General features: G+C 42.2%; 2 protein-coding genes across 5 annotated transcripts in view; both read right to left on the reverse strand.

The window, feature by feature from the left end:
- The window catches only part of AGO3 (argonaute RISC catalytic component 3), a 109,476-nt gene extending 104,152 nt beyond the window's left edge, over positions 1-5,324 (reverse strand). Inside the window, exon 1 of the mRNA XM_031464729.2 lies at positions 4,999-5,324. Coding sequence (XP_031320589.1) covers positions 4,999-5,017 — 19 coding nt within the window. The 5' untranslated portion in view covers positions 5,018-5,324. The remainder of the gene's footprint in view (positions 1-4,998) is intronic.
- Positions 5,325-10,257: 4,933 nt separating this feature from the next.
- The window catches only part of LOC105086954 (argonaute RISC component 1), a 35,151-nt gene continuing 29,091 nt past the window's right edge, over positions 10,258-16,317 (reverse strand). For all 4 annotated transcript variants that reach the window (XM_031464727.2, XM_031464726.2, XM_010977543.3 and 1 more), the window contains one exon: positions 10,258-16,286. In XM_031464727.2, coding sequence (XP_031320587.1) covers positions 16,178-16,286 — 109 coding nt within the window. In that variant the 3' untranslated portion in view covers positions 10,258-16,177. The remainder of the gene's footprint in view (positions 16,287-16,317) is intronic.

Here is a 16,317-nt window from a genome sequence, read left to right on the forward strand (position 1 = left end):
ATGAGGAACCATTTTTTTGAAGACTTTTCCCCCTGGAAAACAAGTAGCCCCTGTATGGAAATGCCTTGAGATTTATTTTATAATTAAAGGTTGGACAGTTCTGAAAAACTTCGATCATCCAAGCAAAAATTTTAGAAAAATTCAGTAATTTTAGAATCACTACTTTTATGTTAAATATACAAATAGAAAGTCCTAATTTAGAAGCCAAAAGTTTCTTCAAAAAACAACAAAAAAAGAACTTCATTGCTGTGGTATAACCCTATTTTGCAATCTATTCTTCAGTCTTTTTTAAAATTCACAGATACACTAACGAATTTCTGATGTTAGATTTAGAAATCAGTTAAAATATCAAGTATTGGTGATGACTCAAAAACAGCATTACATAAGCCTACAATTGAAAACATTTTCTTGCAAAATTTCTTCTGCCAATGAACAATACAAAAATATTACATGTCTATATCCTATAGATACCTTCTGATTTCTCAAAGACTTGATAATTTAGAAACAATGTAAGAAAAATTGGCTGATGTAAAACAGAATTCTTTCAAATTATTTCATTAAACTGACATTCCAGACTAATGTACATAATTTTTTATTGCAACCAAACCACAGAGCCCACATTTAAGATATAAGAGAAAGCATCAGTTATGTGACAAGATTTTGCTGAATCTCAATAGTCTGGTTTTTTTTTAAGCAATGAGTAGCCAAAGAAAGTTATTAATATTAACACAGATAATGGGAGAAAACTACAGAAACTCCAAACACAGAAAGGCTGTTCATGTATCCTAACAGCATAACCACTATGGTTGAAAAACCACACAATATTCTTTCTCACATCTGTTTTGTTAATGAGCCAAGAATGAGGGTCTATTGAGTATCCTAGACAACTGAATTAGAAGTAGGAATGTCTGGTGAATGCTGTTCATCCCAACCAATCGAGACAAACAGGTTTGGAAAGAATACTATTCTTAAATAAATTATCTTTTTAGTTTTACCTTCTTGCAAACAGATAACTTGCCTTTTCTTCCCATCCATTAAAAATAAAAAACCAAACAAACCCCTCTACATACAAAAATTACTTAAAAGTCCTAGTTTTCAGTATTATAAGAGAAAGTTTAAAAAATATTTATTTAATTCATCTTTCAGGTAGATCCTCAAGTATTTAAAGACCACAGAAACCAATATGACAAAAGATGGGTGTGATATAAAGCAACATAGTATTCAATTAGAATCCAACAGTTTATGGCAATTTGGCAAGAACTCTACCCTGAGCTAGGGTTTTTCCATATACAACAGAGAATTCTTCCAGGAAATGTCCCCCTTACAGGGCCCCTGGCCTCTTTGCATACTATCAGACCAGGCTTATAGAACCAAACAAATGCAATGTTCCCACTGAAAAATATAAACTAATATGAATTATTTCTAAATTACCAACTTATTACATGAAAATCTCCAAAAGAGCAAAAGTAGCATCTAGAAATCATTTCATTCATTCTAACTGCTCTCCAAAATTACTTTAAAAAATTTTTTTAACTAATATATTCATTAGCTTGGAATTTAGTTTAAAATTTAAAGAGTAGTTATATTAGGGTGATGAAATCAAGGATAATTTTTAAGTCTTCATCATGTTAATCTAATTACATTTGAGAGTTACATATGTGTTCTTTTTTTCTTTTTTACTTTTTAAAGTCTTTGTTTACAAGAAAAAAGTTGTTTCTTGCCTCCTTTTCAGTTTTCCTTCAGGGCATTCTATCACTGTCAGAGAAATTAAATTCTAAAACAAAAATCAAAATAATCTAACACATTTTTATAAGTCCCAATTCCAGCCGAGGGCAGCAAATACTAGGAAAAAAGTTATAATGGCCACTCCAGAGCAGCACTAGCTAAAATTTAAGCGACAACCAACTAGAAAAACCTTTTCGATGTTTAAAATTCATGCCCCCTACCCAGAGCAGCATTTTATTTTCTTCAAGACAAAAATGTACAAGTGAGAAAATTTATATAACAATAAAAACATTTCCCAGGTGATTAAAAAAGATTGTTTATTTTAAACACTAAACTGAGAACCTAATGGTATTATATATTTTAGTATTTTGAACCCACAGCTTTTATTCATTTCATTCAATTCTAACTTCCATAAATGCAATTCTTGTTCCTTTGGAACTTGTTCTCAAATGACTTTTCTTGATTTTCATTATTAAAGCAATGCACAGTCCTAAAAGAACTACATTCAAACATGAATTTGAGAATATAACTAAGAAACAGTCTATTCACTTTTGTAAGACTGTATAAGACAACTACCAAACACATTAAATCCTTTGCATTATCACTAATTTAAAGTAGTACAAACTGTTTTTCTTCCATTGGTAGGTAAGTACAATTCTTTCTATCCTAAACAGTAGTCTGACTTTACTTGAAAATACAGACTAGAATGGTATGGTCCTAAAAAATGGCTACTCAGGAGAACTGATATCTGTTTGTTTGTTTGTTTGTTTGTTTGTTTGTTTTTTGAGAACTGGTATCTTAATGAACATTTCTGTTTCTTCTATTTACATCTTATTTGGACCAAAAATATAACATATATACCATTAGTCCAGTTGTAATTAAACCATAAAAAATAGGGTTTCATCAAAAGCTCCCCTAAGGAGTCACAGGCATAGATGCTAAACTATTGATTATTACTATTTAAAAACAAATTGTGCTAGCTTTTCAGTTAAATCGAAGTTTTACACAGTACTAAATCAGTACATTGTAAAGGACACCCTTAAAAATCAGTTAAAATATTACCTGTGAATGGGAAGAATACACAAATATTTACTTTTAGTGAAGAATGATTCACCAAGAAACAATTATATAGAATTTCTATCTGAAATACTCTAATGTAAATAAATTCAAGTTTTCTATGTATCCATCTGACAACTAAAATTTAAAGTATCTTGTCATAAGATGATTCCTGAGAATCTCCACGCAAAAGAAAAACTTAGAGTTGGAGAGCCAAGATCCCACACTGATTCAACAGACTATTAGAGAACATCTGCCTCTAAAATTTTTTAAACCAAAATATGTATCTGTCAAAATCTTGATTTTAAACTTAGTTGCACATTTTTCCCAACTATGCTTTCAATTTCATTTGCAGCATAACAATTACATGTAAGTCTCAGAAAGAATGAAAATTTTGTTTTTGATGACAATCTTGAGCTAAATTATACTTTATTTCATTATTAAATTAAAGTCAATCATGTATAAACTGCACTGAAGAATAATTTTGTGCTTCAAGATGTCCAAGCATATGGTTGATAAGTCTAACTATACTTCCGCAGATGTGAAGACAGTTGAATGGATACGTATTTCAGCAATGGCACATGTAAAAAAGAGGTAAAATTTATCTGTAGCTCAAGAATTCATAGGAGCATTTACTGACTTGTACTTGGCTAACTGGACTTGTTGGCTAGGTGGTTTGACTTCAGAACTATTTTCTAAGATGTTGTCCATATATTTGGGCATAATTTCGCATGAAAAACCCAAAAAAGAAAAAGAAAAAAAAACTTGAAGAGTTAAAAAAAAACTTTAAAATTTAGGATAATTAGTACAGTGTTTAACTTTCATGTTTGTTTTCCAGGCTCAACAAAAAGACACTTACGTAAAAAATCATATATAGCCCCCAAATCATCACATTCCCTAAATAGTGTAGTAGAAAACTGAAAAACAAAGGACAGTTTCAGAAATATACAAATCAATGATAAACAAATGAGAGTTTAAAACTCTTCACAATCTAGACAAACTTTCCCTTTTAAAGAAGATACAAATAAGGCAAAAAAAAAATGGAGCATGCAAGAGAAGTGGTAGAAACGGATTAGAGAAAATTCCATATAATAAAACTTGTAATAAATCCTTCTCAGTCCACCTCTACAATTTCTAAGTGCTTTCTGCATCTACTTGACAACTAGACTCCTTAACAATTAAAACTCCTCAACACAGTCAACAAAATTTTTATCATCATTATGTCTCTGGTTTCTTTCATTTAAGTTTTTGTTATCTCATATTTAGGTGCCTCTAGAATCGGCAAAATGAGATGTGAAATTCAGGAACTTGTGATACCATTAGTAACAAGACACCCCTTAGTATTTTAAAAATTAATTTATAAATTTGTGACAGGATGAAGCATATTTCCAAATCTAACATTAGCAAGTATGATCATTTGGAAAGCAAACCGTTATGTAATATCTACTTTATGTCCTTCAATTAATTACGGACGGTAAAGGGTGCTTTTTCTTAAGTACTGCCCATATTGCAATTTTTTCTCAAGACTCTCATTTTTTCCCAAGGAGAGAAGCAGTTTTCTTAAATTCCAAATTTCCAGGAATATGACAAACGATTCACTAGGGAACAGAAAATGGAAAATATATATATAGTCAGCAATATTAAGATCTACCTCCTCACATAAGCAGTGATCCAGGCTGATATGACATTTCCAAGATCGTCAGGAACTCTGTATCATACTGCCACAATCAGAAAAGAACCAGGGGATGGAAGAAATGCCATCTTGCATTTGATGTTGCACTAATACCTATTTCAAACTTAATTCTCATCTGTCGTCTCAATGTATCTTCACGAATACCTTACGAGATAAATAAGGGAGAGGGCTAGCCGCCCAGTGCCTCTACAGGACACACAACACGGTTAAAGGACACACACACCGTTACATCTTCAACTGGAATAACAAAAGCGATGGCAAACCCTTCTAGACTCCAGAAAAAAAGAGTTAACAGCGCCTAGAGAACCCCAAACTTCAATCCTTTGAGCAACGTCCCCTCCCCGCAGTTTCGCCTACTCGGTGGCCCTGGGGAACTGCGGCGGGGCTGCGGGGCGGCGGAGGAGGGGCCGGGAGGAGAGGGGAGCCTCCCGGACCGCGCTCACCTCGCTCACCTGGGCCGGGGCGGAGGGAGCGACGATGCTCTGCGGATACCTCCACCGACCGGACCAGCAGCTCTGACTCACCTGCGGAGCCGATTTCCATTCATGGAGCTGGGGGGAGTGCTTCGAGCGAGAAGGGCGCCCGCCACTGAGGGCAAGGAGTCGGCGCAGGGGGGCGAAGCGGCGCGACAGAACCCTCACTCGGCCCCGAGGCGGGGTGGCGACGGCTTCTCAGCAACCGCACTCCGAAAGCTCTCGTCAGGAAGAGCGGCCGTGGGGAGGCAGCACGCGACTAGGAGAGAGGAAGAAGCGTGAGGCGAGAAGAGGAGAGCTCCGTGCGGAACTTGCGTCGCCCGTGCCCGCTTACGCTCCCACTGCCTCTCCACGACTGCGGCGCCGCCGCCGACCTCCCTGGGGGCCGCCCCCGGAAGCCTGATGGCGTCAGTTCCGCCGCCCCGGCTCGCCCGACGTCCAAGCCTCGCCTCTCCGCCCAAGCCTCGCCTCTCCGCCCAAGCCTTGCGGGCGCGACGTCGGTGCGGGCGCGGCCGGCGCGGAGGACGCAGGGGAGGTGTCGCGGAGCAGTCGCCCAGCCTGGGCGGAGCCTGGGGTGAGCGCGGCGGGGCGCGGCCGAGTCCAGAGAGCCAGGACGGGTCCGCCCTCGCGCGGTCCTCCGCGGGGCCGTGCCGGCCGGAGACAACCCCGAAGGACTGGACCCCTCCCGCCACCTTGGTGCGGGGCCGCGCCTGCCTGAGACGACGTCGCTGAAGGCGGCGTAGGTAACGGGGAGTGGAGCCTGGAGCGTGGCCGGCCTGAGGTGCTGGACCAAAACCTGCAGCTGTGACGGCCCCGGGCCGATATTGTCTTGGGGCGAGGCTCTCTCCTCCAGCCCTCCCGCCACGCCCCGTTTGGATGCCCCACGCGCCACCTACTCAACCCGCGGTCTAGTGTCCACCACCGAGGATCACTCTTAAGTCTGTAGAGTTGCTGTGACGACCATTTGGGGACGGGGGTGGGGTGGGGTGGGGATGTACAATATAACTTGGGGAAAGATTAAGAAACAGGACTTAACACAAATATCAGATCGAATAATTTCTATGTTTAAAACTCTTCAATAACGCCTGGTCACACTAAGACCCAAATTCCATTACAGGGCCAAACCGTATGGCGTAAAGGGGCCCTGTCTTTCTCCTTAAACAAGACTTCTCCCCGTTACTGTGTTCCAGCTATACTCGTCTGCTTCTAATTCCTCCACCAGGCAAAGCGCTTCTCTTGGGTTTGGAGCCTCTCTACTTATGGTTCCCTTGGCCAGGAACCCTCTCTGTTCTCTTTTCCGCACTCCTTCCCCTCTACTTTTCGTACCTCAACTTAAGGACATCTCAGAGGCCCTTTCCAGACCTCCGATCAATGGTGAGGCACTCCTGTATACTATTACAGTATTTCCTTAGTAACCCTTATCCCAGTCAGCAATTTTTACTAGTTTGCATGCCTCTCTCTCTCTAGAATGTAGGCTTTATGTTATTAGGACCAGCACATTAGTATTTGTTGCCGTAAAGAAATGTGATACTTTTTTATTTAGGCCGAGGAATGATTCATGATTTCTCCCTATGTCCCTAAGCATCAGTAATGTTTAGAGCTTTAATAATCAAAAATACGTTTTGTTTTTTTTTAAATTTGGGACAAAGAGGAAAGGAGGAAAATCCCATTTTTAGTTCCCCCCAATTATTGTGGGACTTTGGATCAGTCAATTGATCCTGCGGGGCTCAGTTTCCTCAGCTGTTGTGAAGTTAGGAAATGTACATAAAGCACAGAGAAAACCCTCCCTAGATGTTAATGAAGAAAAAAGGTATCTACTATAGTTACCTTTTTAAAGCGCTTATTAGATGCACCCACTGTAAACAGTAAATGGATGGGATTCAAATCCACACTGACTCTAATTCTGCCTCACTTCTTCCTTCCAATCATAAAACCCTCTTACTGAAAATGCCCTCCCCAATTTTAAGTATCAAATTAAATGTCACTAGATGAAACACTGTATCTTAAGTTATTTTCAACCCTTGACTATACATAATCCAAGCAGGTAGCAGCATTTGACAGGGGTAAATATCAAGGGCCTATCACACCCTCAACTGGTTCCCTAAATGACTGCAGGCTTCCTCAGTGTCTCCCAGATCAGACATAGTGATGATGATGAACCCTGGAGGTGGGCCATCTTCTTCTTTGTTGAGATGGGTGAAGCAGGATTTGGACCTTCTACTTCAGTCCAATTTAATAAATGTCAATGATGCCTTCCCATCTACTTCTGCTATCCAGAGACCCCCCCACCTATAAGCCCATGTGAATTGTAATATCAGGAAGTAGGAAGGCAAAAGGTTTGAATGATTCTGCCAAAAGCAAAGTTGAAGGAGGCTCTCCCCTGATCACATGCAAACCCTATATTTGGACCTCACTTCCCACAGGTCTGCTCTTAAGGGCACAGAGCAGGGTCTTTTTGTATCTTAACTGTCATAGCCCCAGTGCCTAGAACAGTGTGAATGCTTGGCACATAGTAGCACTTTGTAAATATTTGTGGGGCAAGATGGATGGACAAATAGATAACTGGGCTTCAAGAATGGGGCTCAGGAAACAGGCTAAAACTCTGCCCTCATCCCTTGTGATACTGGTTGCTCTCAGAAGGGAAAACTATAAAAGAAAACAAATTTTGGGGGCAAGGAAATCTGTGCCCTCTGAAAGTGGCATTCCTAGGCTTCCTGTGCTAGATAAACATCACTGGACGAGAAAAGCAACTGGACAGAATCCTCTCCTCTTGCATGGACTGAAGTCAGCCAACATAACACTTGAAATATTTTCCTAGACCAGCAATTTTTACACAGCAGAAAGCAAGCTACTTTGTACTGCAGCACAATATATAACAGTCAGAGCTGTCACTGAAGGCCCTCTGCTACTATCTGTGACTCTAGGAAAGTCACTCTCTCTGAACATCACATTCCTCATCTGTAAAAACCAGAGTACCTACATTGAGCAGACACTGCTGGATGCCTACCCAAGAGCCCTTATCCTTTTCTTTCTTGCTTAGCAAACATGACTTGTCTTTCTAATCCAGATGACTCATAGGATAACTCCTAATTAATCTAAGCCACTCAAGATGGATGATCTCATTTGCTTTGCCAATGACAGAATAGTGGGAAGATGATCCATTTCTAGCAAATGAGACAGGAGGCCAGACCTGCTGGGGCTTCCGGGGATTTCCTTTCTTTAAAATGAAATATTGGGAGAAATTAGTCCCTCTTCTCCTAGACACTGTCCTGTCAACACTTCCTTCCTGGAATTATAGTAGCCATGTTGGCATGCTGAGGTGAACAAGCATGAGGATAAATCAATATAAAGGACAGCAGAGTAAAAAGATTCCAAGAGCCTGTTATCACTGAACCACTGAATTAACCAACCTTGGAGCCATATTAAATCAGGGCTTCCTGTCATGTGAAGATTTCCGTATTTAAGCCAATTTCATTGGGTTTTGTTATATGCAATTGAAGGTAACTGATACACTACTTCACATGAATACCATGAAGATGCAACTAAATAATATAATGGATACTGTACAAAACACCTAACCAAATACTTCAAAGTACCCAAGCCCCTATTCCTTTTCCAGTTCACTTCCATTAACAACCCAGAGGCCTTTTCCAAAAACCTGGCTGGGAGCTCCCACTGCCTCTTTTCCAAGGAAAGTTCCTTGCCTCTAGAAGGTAGGGAAGAGGGACAGAGGGCTCCTTAGAAAGGTCCTCAAAATTCTTTGTCCCTAAAAGACACTGCCAAGAGGACAGTGGTGAAACCGCTGCAGTGTAGAACAAGAGGACAGTGTATTCCTTCAGGGTAAGCCACAATGGTCTAAAAAACCTTGATATGGTATCCTGGGGAAGGCAGCAGTGGTACTTAAATGGAGAACTTCTAAATGCACCTCATCTCCAACAAGTCCACTTTTCAGCTCCCCCTTGACAACTACTACTTTAAAAGAGTGCTTCTGTCATGCTCTGTGCACCTTCTAAGCCTGCCAGGTTTCCTTAGCCAATAGCCAAAAGAATAAATGTCCTGAAAGCTAGAAACAAAAAGGGAGAGATAATTTTCCAATTCAGTGCTATTCAAGCAGTACAGACAAGTCTGAGGATAGCCCAGGCTCAGAACTTGAAAATATTCTTCTTTTTGCACTATAACCCTTTCCTTTAGCTGCCAACCCCTAACTGCCATGTCATTCTGGGGTCTGTTAAGCCAAGTGATATCCAACAAACACCCAACCTCGTCCTGCCCCAAAGCCACTTGATAGACAGGATGTGCTACAGTATATGATGCCAACTGACAGGGCAGAGGGAAGGAAGGCAGCTCAACCAATACTGAAAAAGGATGTCCAGGGGTGCCAGGATAAGCTTAATTCAAACCTTGAGCTCCAGCACCAAACAAATCAGGCCTTGGGCTTCCACCATCTTTTTCTCTTGAATAGCAACCAACATCCTGAAACCTATTTAACATCAATCATTTCTGAAACTGAAATTTATAGCGAAAATGTGCCGTAATGATCATCTTCCCATTCACCCTGCTAAACACTTTATTTCTGCTTCATTAATGGTCATAAGTTTAAGTCTTGTTTCAACTGGGAAAAATCCCCCCCATGTTCCAATTTGCTCTTCAAGTTCAACCAACCTCACTAGTCCTTGCTGCTAAAAAGGAGCATGGGTCTGGCTGGCTTCCTTCTGAGAGAATCTGGCAGGTGGTAGCTACAGGTTATCTCTGAAATTTGAAAAGTTTACAACACTTGGCCCCCAGAGGACTGCTAGGCCCATATACATACATACTAGCTGCCACTGAAAATTTCTCACTGGGCCCTGTGCCAGAATCCTTTTCTGTGCACCTTCCCCCAATACACAGAAATAACAATGCTCTAGAAGCACCAGGGAGGAATGCCTGAACTTACATGATTGACAACTACACCAACAGCTTAAGGTACAAAATCATAGAACCTCCATGTTGGGATGAGAGTGAGAAAAGGTGACGATAATCTGGTTGTCTCTGCTTACCTCAAGATTCAGGAATGCTGAGTCCATCCTGTATACTCAATATCACTTCTTGATTCCCACCTCTGTACTCATGAACCACAGATTTCTAGCTCATTTCAATTCTACTCACAAATATTGACCCCTTGATATATGCTATGGCTCTGAGATGACAAAAATGATTAGAATGTAGTTTCTGCTTCTAGTTCATAGGCTCTGGGGAAAACAAGTCATGAAAGTAAATAGAGAAAGGTGCTAAGAGCTATCAAGTACACTGGAACACCATCTATGACACTGGTTAGGAACAAAATTAGGTTTGTTTATTTTATTCTTTTACAAGTATCTCCTGAGGATAGAAGGAAGCTGGAGGTGGAGGTGGTGGTAAACAACTTGGAAGTCCCAGTCTTAACCTTATTTAAGTTAGGTTTTTCCAATGTTCATTTTTAAGAAATATTGGAGAATGACCAATAGTTACAAGATCCCAAAGAAGATGGGGTGGAGGACGGTAAACTAAGTAGAAAAATACCCTCTTTTCAGTTTTCACGGTGAAAATCAGTTGTCATGATGTTAATAACATTTTTCTTGAATCCTATTCTACTCTCTTGACTAATCTCCCACCTCATTAAATCAAGCAAAAATATACAAGGTATTTACCAGTGATCTGACAGTCATTTTCCATTCTGCTTCCTCTCCTCATCCCTTAAACTGTGTTTCCTAGAGTTGTACACTAGGTTTCTCATGCTCTACTCATTTTCTAAGCCAACTTGTTCACTCCTATGGCTTTAGCTACCATTTATATGAATGTGAATCCCATGTCTATAACTGCAGTTTTGTAGTCTTCCCTGAGCACAAGAACATTGTGTTTACTGGAAACCTTAACCTTGTTGCCCCCTTGGGAACCTGAAAGTTGAGTCTATACAAGGTTAATTGTATTTCTTCGCAAAAGTCACCACCTTCCTTCTATTGCCTCCCCTTTCCCCCAATCTTGGCTAGAGGACTGTCCCAATATACTTACTTGCTCAAGCAGAGTGAGCATTAGCCTCTACTCCTCTCTTCCCGTTCCATCATTCACTGAGTCCAATTAAGTCTATCTCCTAAGCATCTATCAAGTCTGCCCTTTGCTATTTCATTGCTATTGACTTACAGCTTGTTCAGTCCCTCAATCTCTCTCTCTAAATGGTACCTGGGAACCACTTGACCACTCACATCCCCCACCAAACATTTTAAGCTCCTTAAGGAGCTGTTGTCCTCATTTTTGAATTGTGCCTGCCTACTCCCCCACAATACTGTGGGATACAGTGCTTTGCATGTTTGTTGAATGAAGAATAAGTAGAGGCCCTATGAAATACGATTACATATGATCTGCAGTTTCAACACTCTGGAATTTGATTTACCCACTGTCCTCCTTTTAGTAAGTGATGGTTCTGCTCTTGTAACAATCTATTATTCTAATCTAAAACCTATCAGAGATATAATTCATCCCAAGAATTTTCTTTGCTAAGAAAAAAAGGAGAGAGACCGCACTTTAGAAATAGAAGCCACTGTTGTCTTTATAAAACACAGAATTGTGCTGCTGCTGCTTGCTTCAGAAGGAACTGTACATTACAGCTGCTGGGATAATTTTACAATGGACTGGACAAGGTACAGCTCAAAGCAGGACACAAACACAAGTCTCAAGGGGAAACAAATGCAAACAAGTACACAGCTGTGGGGTTCAAGGAACATTTCCCCATCCATGCTGGACTTGAGAGGGATAAAAAGTTTAGAAACTAAAGTGAAACCCAGAGTAGTCACACATGCCCACCAGATGGCTGCTAAGTGCAACATCACACACCAATCAGGCTGGACTGTGTGCACAGGAAAGTCATTTCATTTTTCCTTATTGCTACTACACCAGGGGACTCAGTGCATTCGACACATTGTCTTTACTTGCACAATCCTTGGAGGGTTTCCTATTTTCCTTTTTAAAGAAGGAAATCTGCCTTCCCCACATTATTCTGTTTTCTTTTCTTTTCTTTTCTTTTGAGCCCATTCCCTCCATCCCCTTTCTTGGGCTCCCAAACAGCAGCCAGAGGTTCTAAGGAGTAGAGTAAGGGGAGAGCACCAACCTAGCCTCTCTCCCTGCCCAGGGAGAAGGTAAGTCCTAATAAATGGTGGGGGGAGGGAGGGAGAGAAAACCAGAGAATCCCTTCTCCCCAGTCTGCTTAGAAGGCCAAAGAGGAAACAGTGCCCTGCAAAACCCTGCCATGATCAGACTTTAAGAAGGAAGGCATCCCAGCTACCATCCTGGATTGGCCTAGGCCCAGTAAATATAAGTAAAAATAACTTCCCCCAATGTAGTTTCCAAAACATCATTTTAGTTTGAGATGACTTTCTACCCTGAAGGGGAAGGAACTTTCATCCTTCTTTATTATTACACATGATGCCAAGTCTAAAAACATTGTCCAGTCAGCCTTGCAGATATCCCCTGGGCCAGCTAAGAAGTCAAAGTGTCCCCTTGGCTGTCCATCTTGCTAGCCTCATTTACAGAATTCTGGACAAGAAAAAGAAAACTATCCAACAACATCATTGCTTAGCCAAAGAGGAGGCCAGAGAGGAGCTACTGAATAGGAAAGAACCAGGAACTTTTAAGGGAGGTGTCATACTTTTAGGTACCTTCTTCTTCAGCATTATTCTAAGCCTAAGTTCCCAGGAACAACAGCCCCAGGATTATCCCCAGTGGCTAGCAGTAGCACCTCAACCCCCAATGAGTCAGGCTAGACTGGAAAAGTGATCAATAAGATCGGTGCCCTCCTTTCCCACATTTAAGCCACACTCTCTCCATTTTCTTCCTATCACTCTCTTCTCCCCCTATGTCCATCTCCTAACCCTCCAACTCCAGATGACCAAGTAGCTCAACTCTAGGACATCCTCAGAAAAGGGAGGCCCCAAGTAGAGAGAAATGAAACCAGATCTAGAAAAAGCAATGAAAGAAACCAACTCCAAAGAGTGGACAAGTGTGGAAGTTGCCAGAAGCCCTCCTGATATCATGCTAGTTGGACAGGCCTTCTGCTAATGCCCTCGTGTAAGTTGGAGGGCAGTATAGCCCAGGGTGGACATCACTGGGCCTGGGAAACAGATTCTTGGTCTCCTACAGCCAAGGAGCTAAGCCTGACCTTGCCAGCTAACAGTGGAATCATTGTAGCCATGCAGAGAATTCATTATCACATAGGCAGACAGGCCAGCCAGCAAGCTGAGTGAACAACAACAAAAAATAAATAAAATAAAAAATTAAAAGAGATCAGAGGAAGAGAGAAGGGGAAAAGGAAGGCAAAAAAGTGAAAGAAAGGGAGAAGAGACCTGTTTTAAGAGGATGAGGCTGGGGTCCCCCCAGCGCTTTCTCAAAGCTTAAGTAAGACGCACCACTTTAACCAAATCCCAGAAAGCAAAAGCTTGCTGCCAACACCACTGCTCAATCTGCATGCACCACCTTTCAAACAAGAATAATCCTCAAGGTCATTTTTCAAGTCTCAAAGATTAAAAAAAAGAAGCAGAAGAAGAAAAGAAAAGAAAGAAAATCACAGCAAGAAGTCATTTTCTTGCCATTGCCCAAGCTGTTTCTCTTGCTTTTATTTCCTAAATGGCATATACAATGCCAAAGGGCTAAAATACGCATTTCAAGCCCCAGTTCAAAACCCAACTGGAGAGAGTGAGGCAAAGAGAGAAAAAGGAGAGAACACAAACTCGTTGCTGAGAGTAGGTGGCTACCACCAGCTCCCAATGGATATTTGCAAATGCTGGTGAATGACTGGATCCTCCAGGAATGCTGCCCTGATCCCAGCCCCAAAACACACCCAAGAAGAGAACATGCAGAGCCCACTGTCCCAAGAGAGCTCCCCTCCCCAAAGGGTGATTGAACACGAAGTAGACAGTGTATGAAGGCGATGGACAGGGCAGATGGAGTGTTGGCATCACTCTCTTTAGGCACTTGTGTAAGGAACGTAGGCTCTCCAGTGAGCTGCCTCCTCCCAGAGCCCTCCATTCTGTTCTTCAGCTGGGCTGTGCCCATGGGGCATCCCAAGCCAGTATGAAAGAAGTAAAGGAGGAGTTACTCAACAGTCCTGATGCCTTCTCCATAATCAATGTTTGTGCTACGTTTTGTGAAGTTGCTGAATGAAGTAGCCAACCAGAAAAGAACCTGGGATAGACTGTTTTGCATAGCAAATCTGGGTCTGTACAAGGGCTGCTGGGGAGGGGAAATGGTAGCTCTAACTGCACAGGCCCGTATTCAGACCGACCTTCCTCTGGCTGGCCTCTGAGCACAAGCTAGGTCTAAAGTGTCATGGCTTCATCACCAGATTAGGGCAAATCCAAGCCCAGGTTCCTCAAAAAGAGGAATTTCCACACTGAAGCTGAACTCCTCATCCCAAACAGTGGGACAGGAAAAAAATGAACAGTCAAGGAAAGAGGGAGCCTTGCTTCAAGGTCACAGGCACCAAGCTAGAACCCCCTACTTTTCCAGTTCTGCAAGACAGCCAAATCCCATCTCTATCCAGGGAGATGGGAAAAAAAAAAAAAAAAAAAGCCCATGCTACCCACTCACATGCCCTAGTGGGAAACCAGGAAAAATTCATTTGTGTAAACAGAAGCAATAGGGAGCAGCAAAATCCCCAGCCTATCCACAGGACACGCTGAAATCTGGGATGAGCCAAAGTGTCAGAAAACAGTCCAGAGGAAGGGAAGATGCATTTGCAGGAAAGAGTGCAGGGCAGTGCAGAAGAGGGAGCCTGTAGCAAGAAAAAGATATTATCTGCACAGAGGAAGGGTGGAGCCTGAGCCCCACCCTGGGGAGATAACCACCCCCTAACTAGCCAGGCCAAAGAACAAGTCAGGTACATAGTTCCTTCTGATGGCTCAATGTTTCTGGGATGTAAACTCATTGGGCATGGGAGGGATTTCCAGATTTTGGCAATAGACTCAAGTTATGGTATAAAAATAACATTTAGTTTTTGCTTTTTTCTTATTTTAGACCTAAGGATCGTTTGTTATAAGACACCCCAGTTAAGAAATATTGAAACGTAAAGAGACTTGACCATCAGGGAAAAAAAGAAACCAAGAGTGAGAAATGCTATGAAAGTAACTCCAGACCCAGGAATGGGAGACAGGAAGAAAGGAGACATAAGTGGAAAGGCCAGGGGCCAGTCATCTCAGCAGCTCTGAGACTTGTCAGGTCTGAAAGTGCAAATGTCAATGGATTTTAACCATCTTGAGGTCGTGATCTTTTAAAAAGCTCAATGAATATGGAAGTAAATTCCTTCAAATGCAAAATAGCTGGCGCTCTGGCTGGAGGCTTGTTGGGTTAGGGGTATTTCATCCCCACCTACCTCCTCTCCCACCCCTCCCCGTCCCCCACCCAAAAGGTACAAAAGGTTGCAGTTCTGCAGCATTACCGTTACAGGGAAGGCACTGGTTACCCACCAGCAGGCGGAAGGAAGACAGGGTCATGTCACTTCGGAGCTAAGTGCCATAGTGCCTTAAGTCTTACTAGGGGCTGGTTGTCTGACAGGGAGGAGGTGTAAGGCGGGGTAGAAAAGGTGGAAAGAGAGGAATAAGGAAAGGGGAGTGATAGCTGGGGGAGGAGCAACCAAAACCATTAGCATTAAAAATCTTCCTACAAACTGGATTATCAACCAATTAAAACATCTAGTATCCTAAAATATTGATCTGGGTCTGGTTTCGTTTTTCTTCTTAAACAAATCTAGACCTTTTCTGATTAAGGCTCCTAAAATATTCTTCCCTCCTCCCACCCACTTTCTCAAGCCCCTCACTTTCCCATCTAAAGTATCAAACCCAAACCTACCAGCTTTTGTCCGCAGGGCTGCAGAGCCGACCTTACCAAGCTGTCAGGCATGAGTCTTTAGCACTGTGAGTCACATGAGACACCTGTGTGTATGGTGGGCACCGATGCTGCCCGTCTTGGTCCAGTGGGGTCAGGGCCAGATGTGACAAGATGGGGTGAGGGGTGGAGGACATGAGGTGAATATCAGAGATTTCTGGCTGGTGGTCTGGCTTACTGGCCCTGTTCCCCACTCTTTCATCCACTCTGTAGAAGGAAACAAGGCCTTCTGCATTTCTTCCTACCCCACCTCCCTCCTCCCTGCTTCCTCTGGATTTGGGCAGCACAGCTCTTGGGGCTTGGAAAGCTTTCTTCTATCCAGTGAGGTAACAGCGTTCTGCCTTCAAGCGAAGTACATGGTGCGCAGAGTATCCTGGTGAACCTGCACGGCTTTGGCCAGGGCCTGGGGATCCCGCCCATTGCTCTGCCCCGATATGTGGCTCCCTTCTCCACTGAAAAGGAAAAATGAAGTAAGTCCTTCCT

This window comes from Camelus dromedarius, chromosome 14 (genome assembly GCF_036321535.1).
Source record: "Camelus dromedarius isolate mCamDro1 chromosome 14, mCamDro1.pat, whole genome shotgun sequence".
In the NCBI taxonomy this organism is placed as follows: domain Eukaryota; kingdom Metazoa; phylum Chordata; class Mammalia; order Artiodactyla; family Camelidae; genus Camelus; species Camelus dromedarius.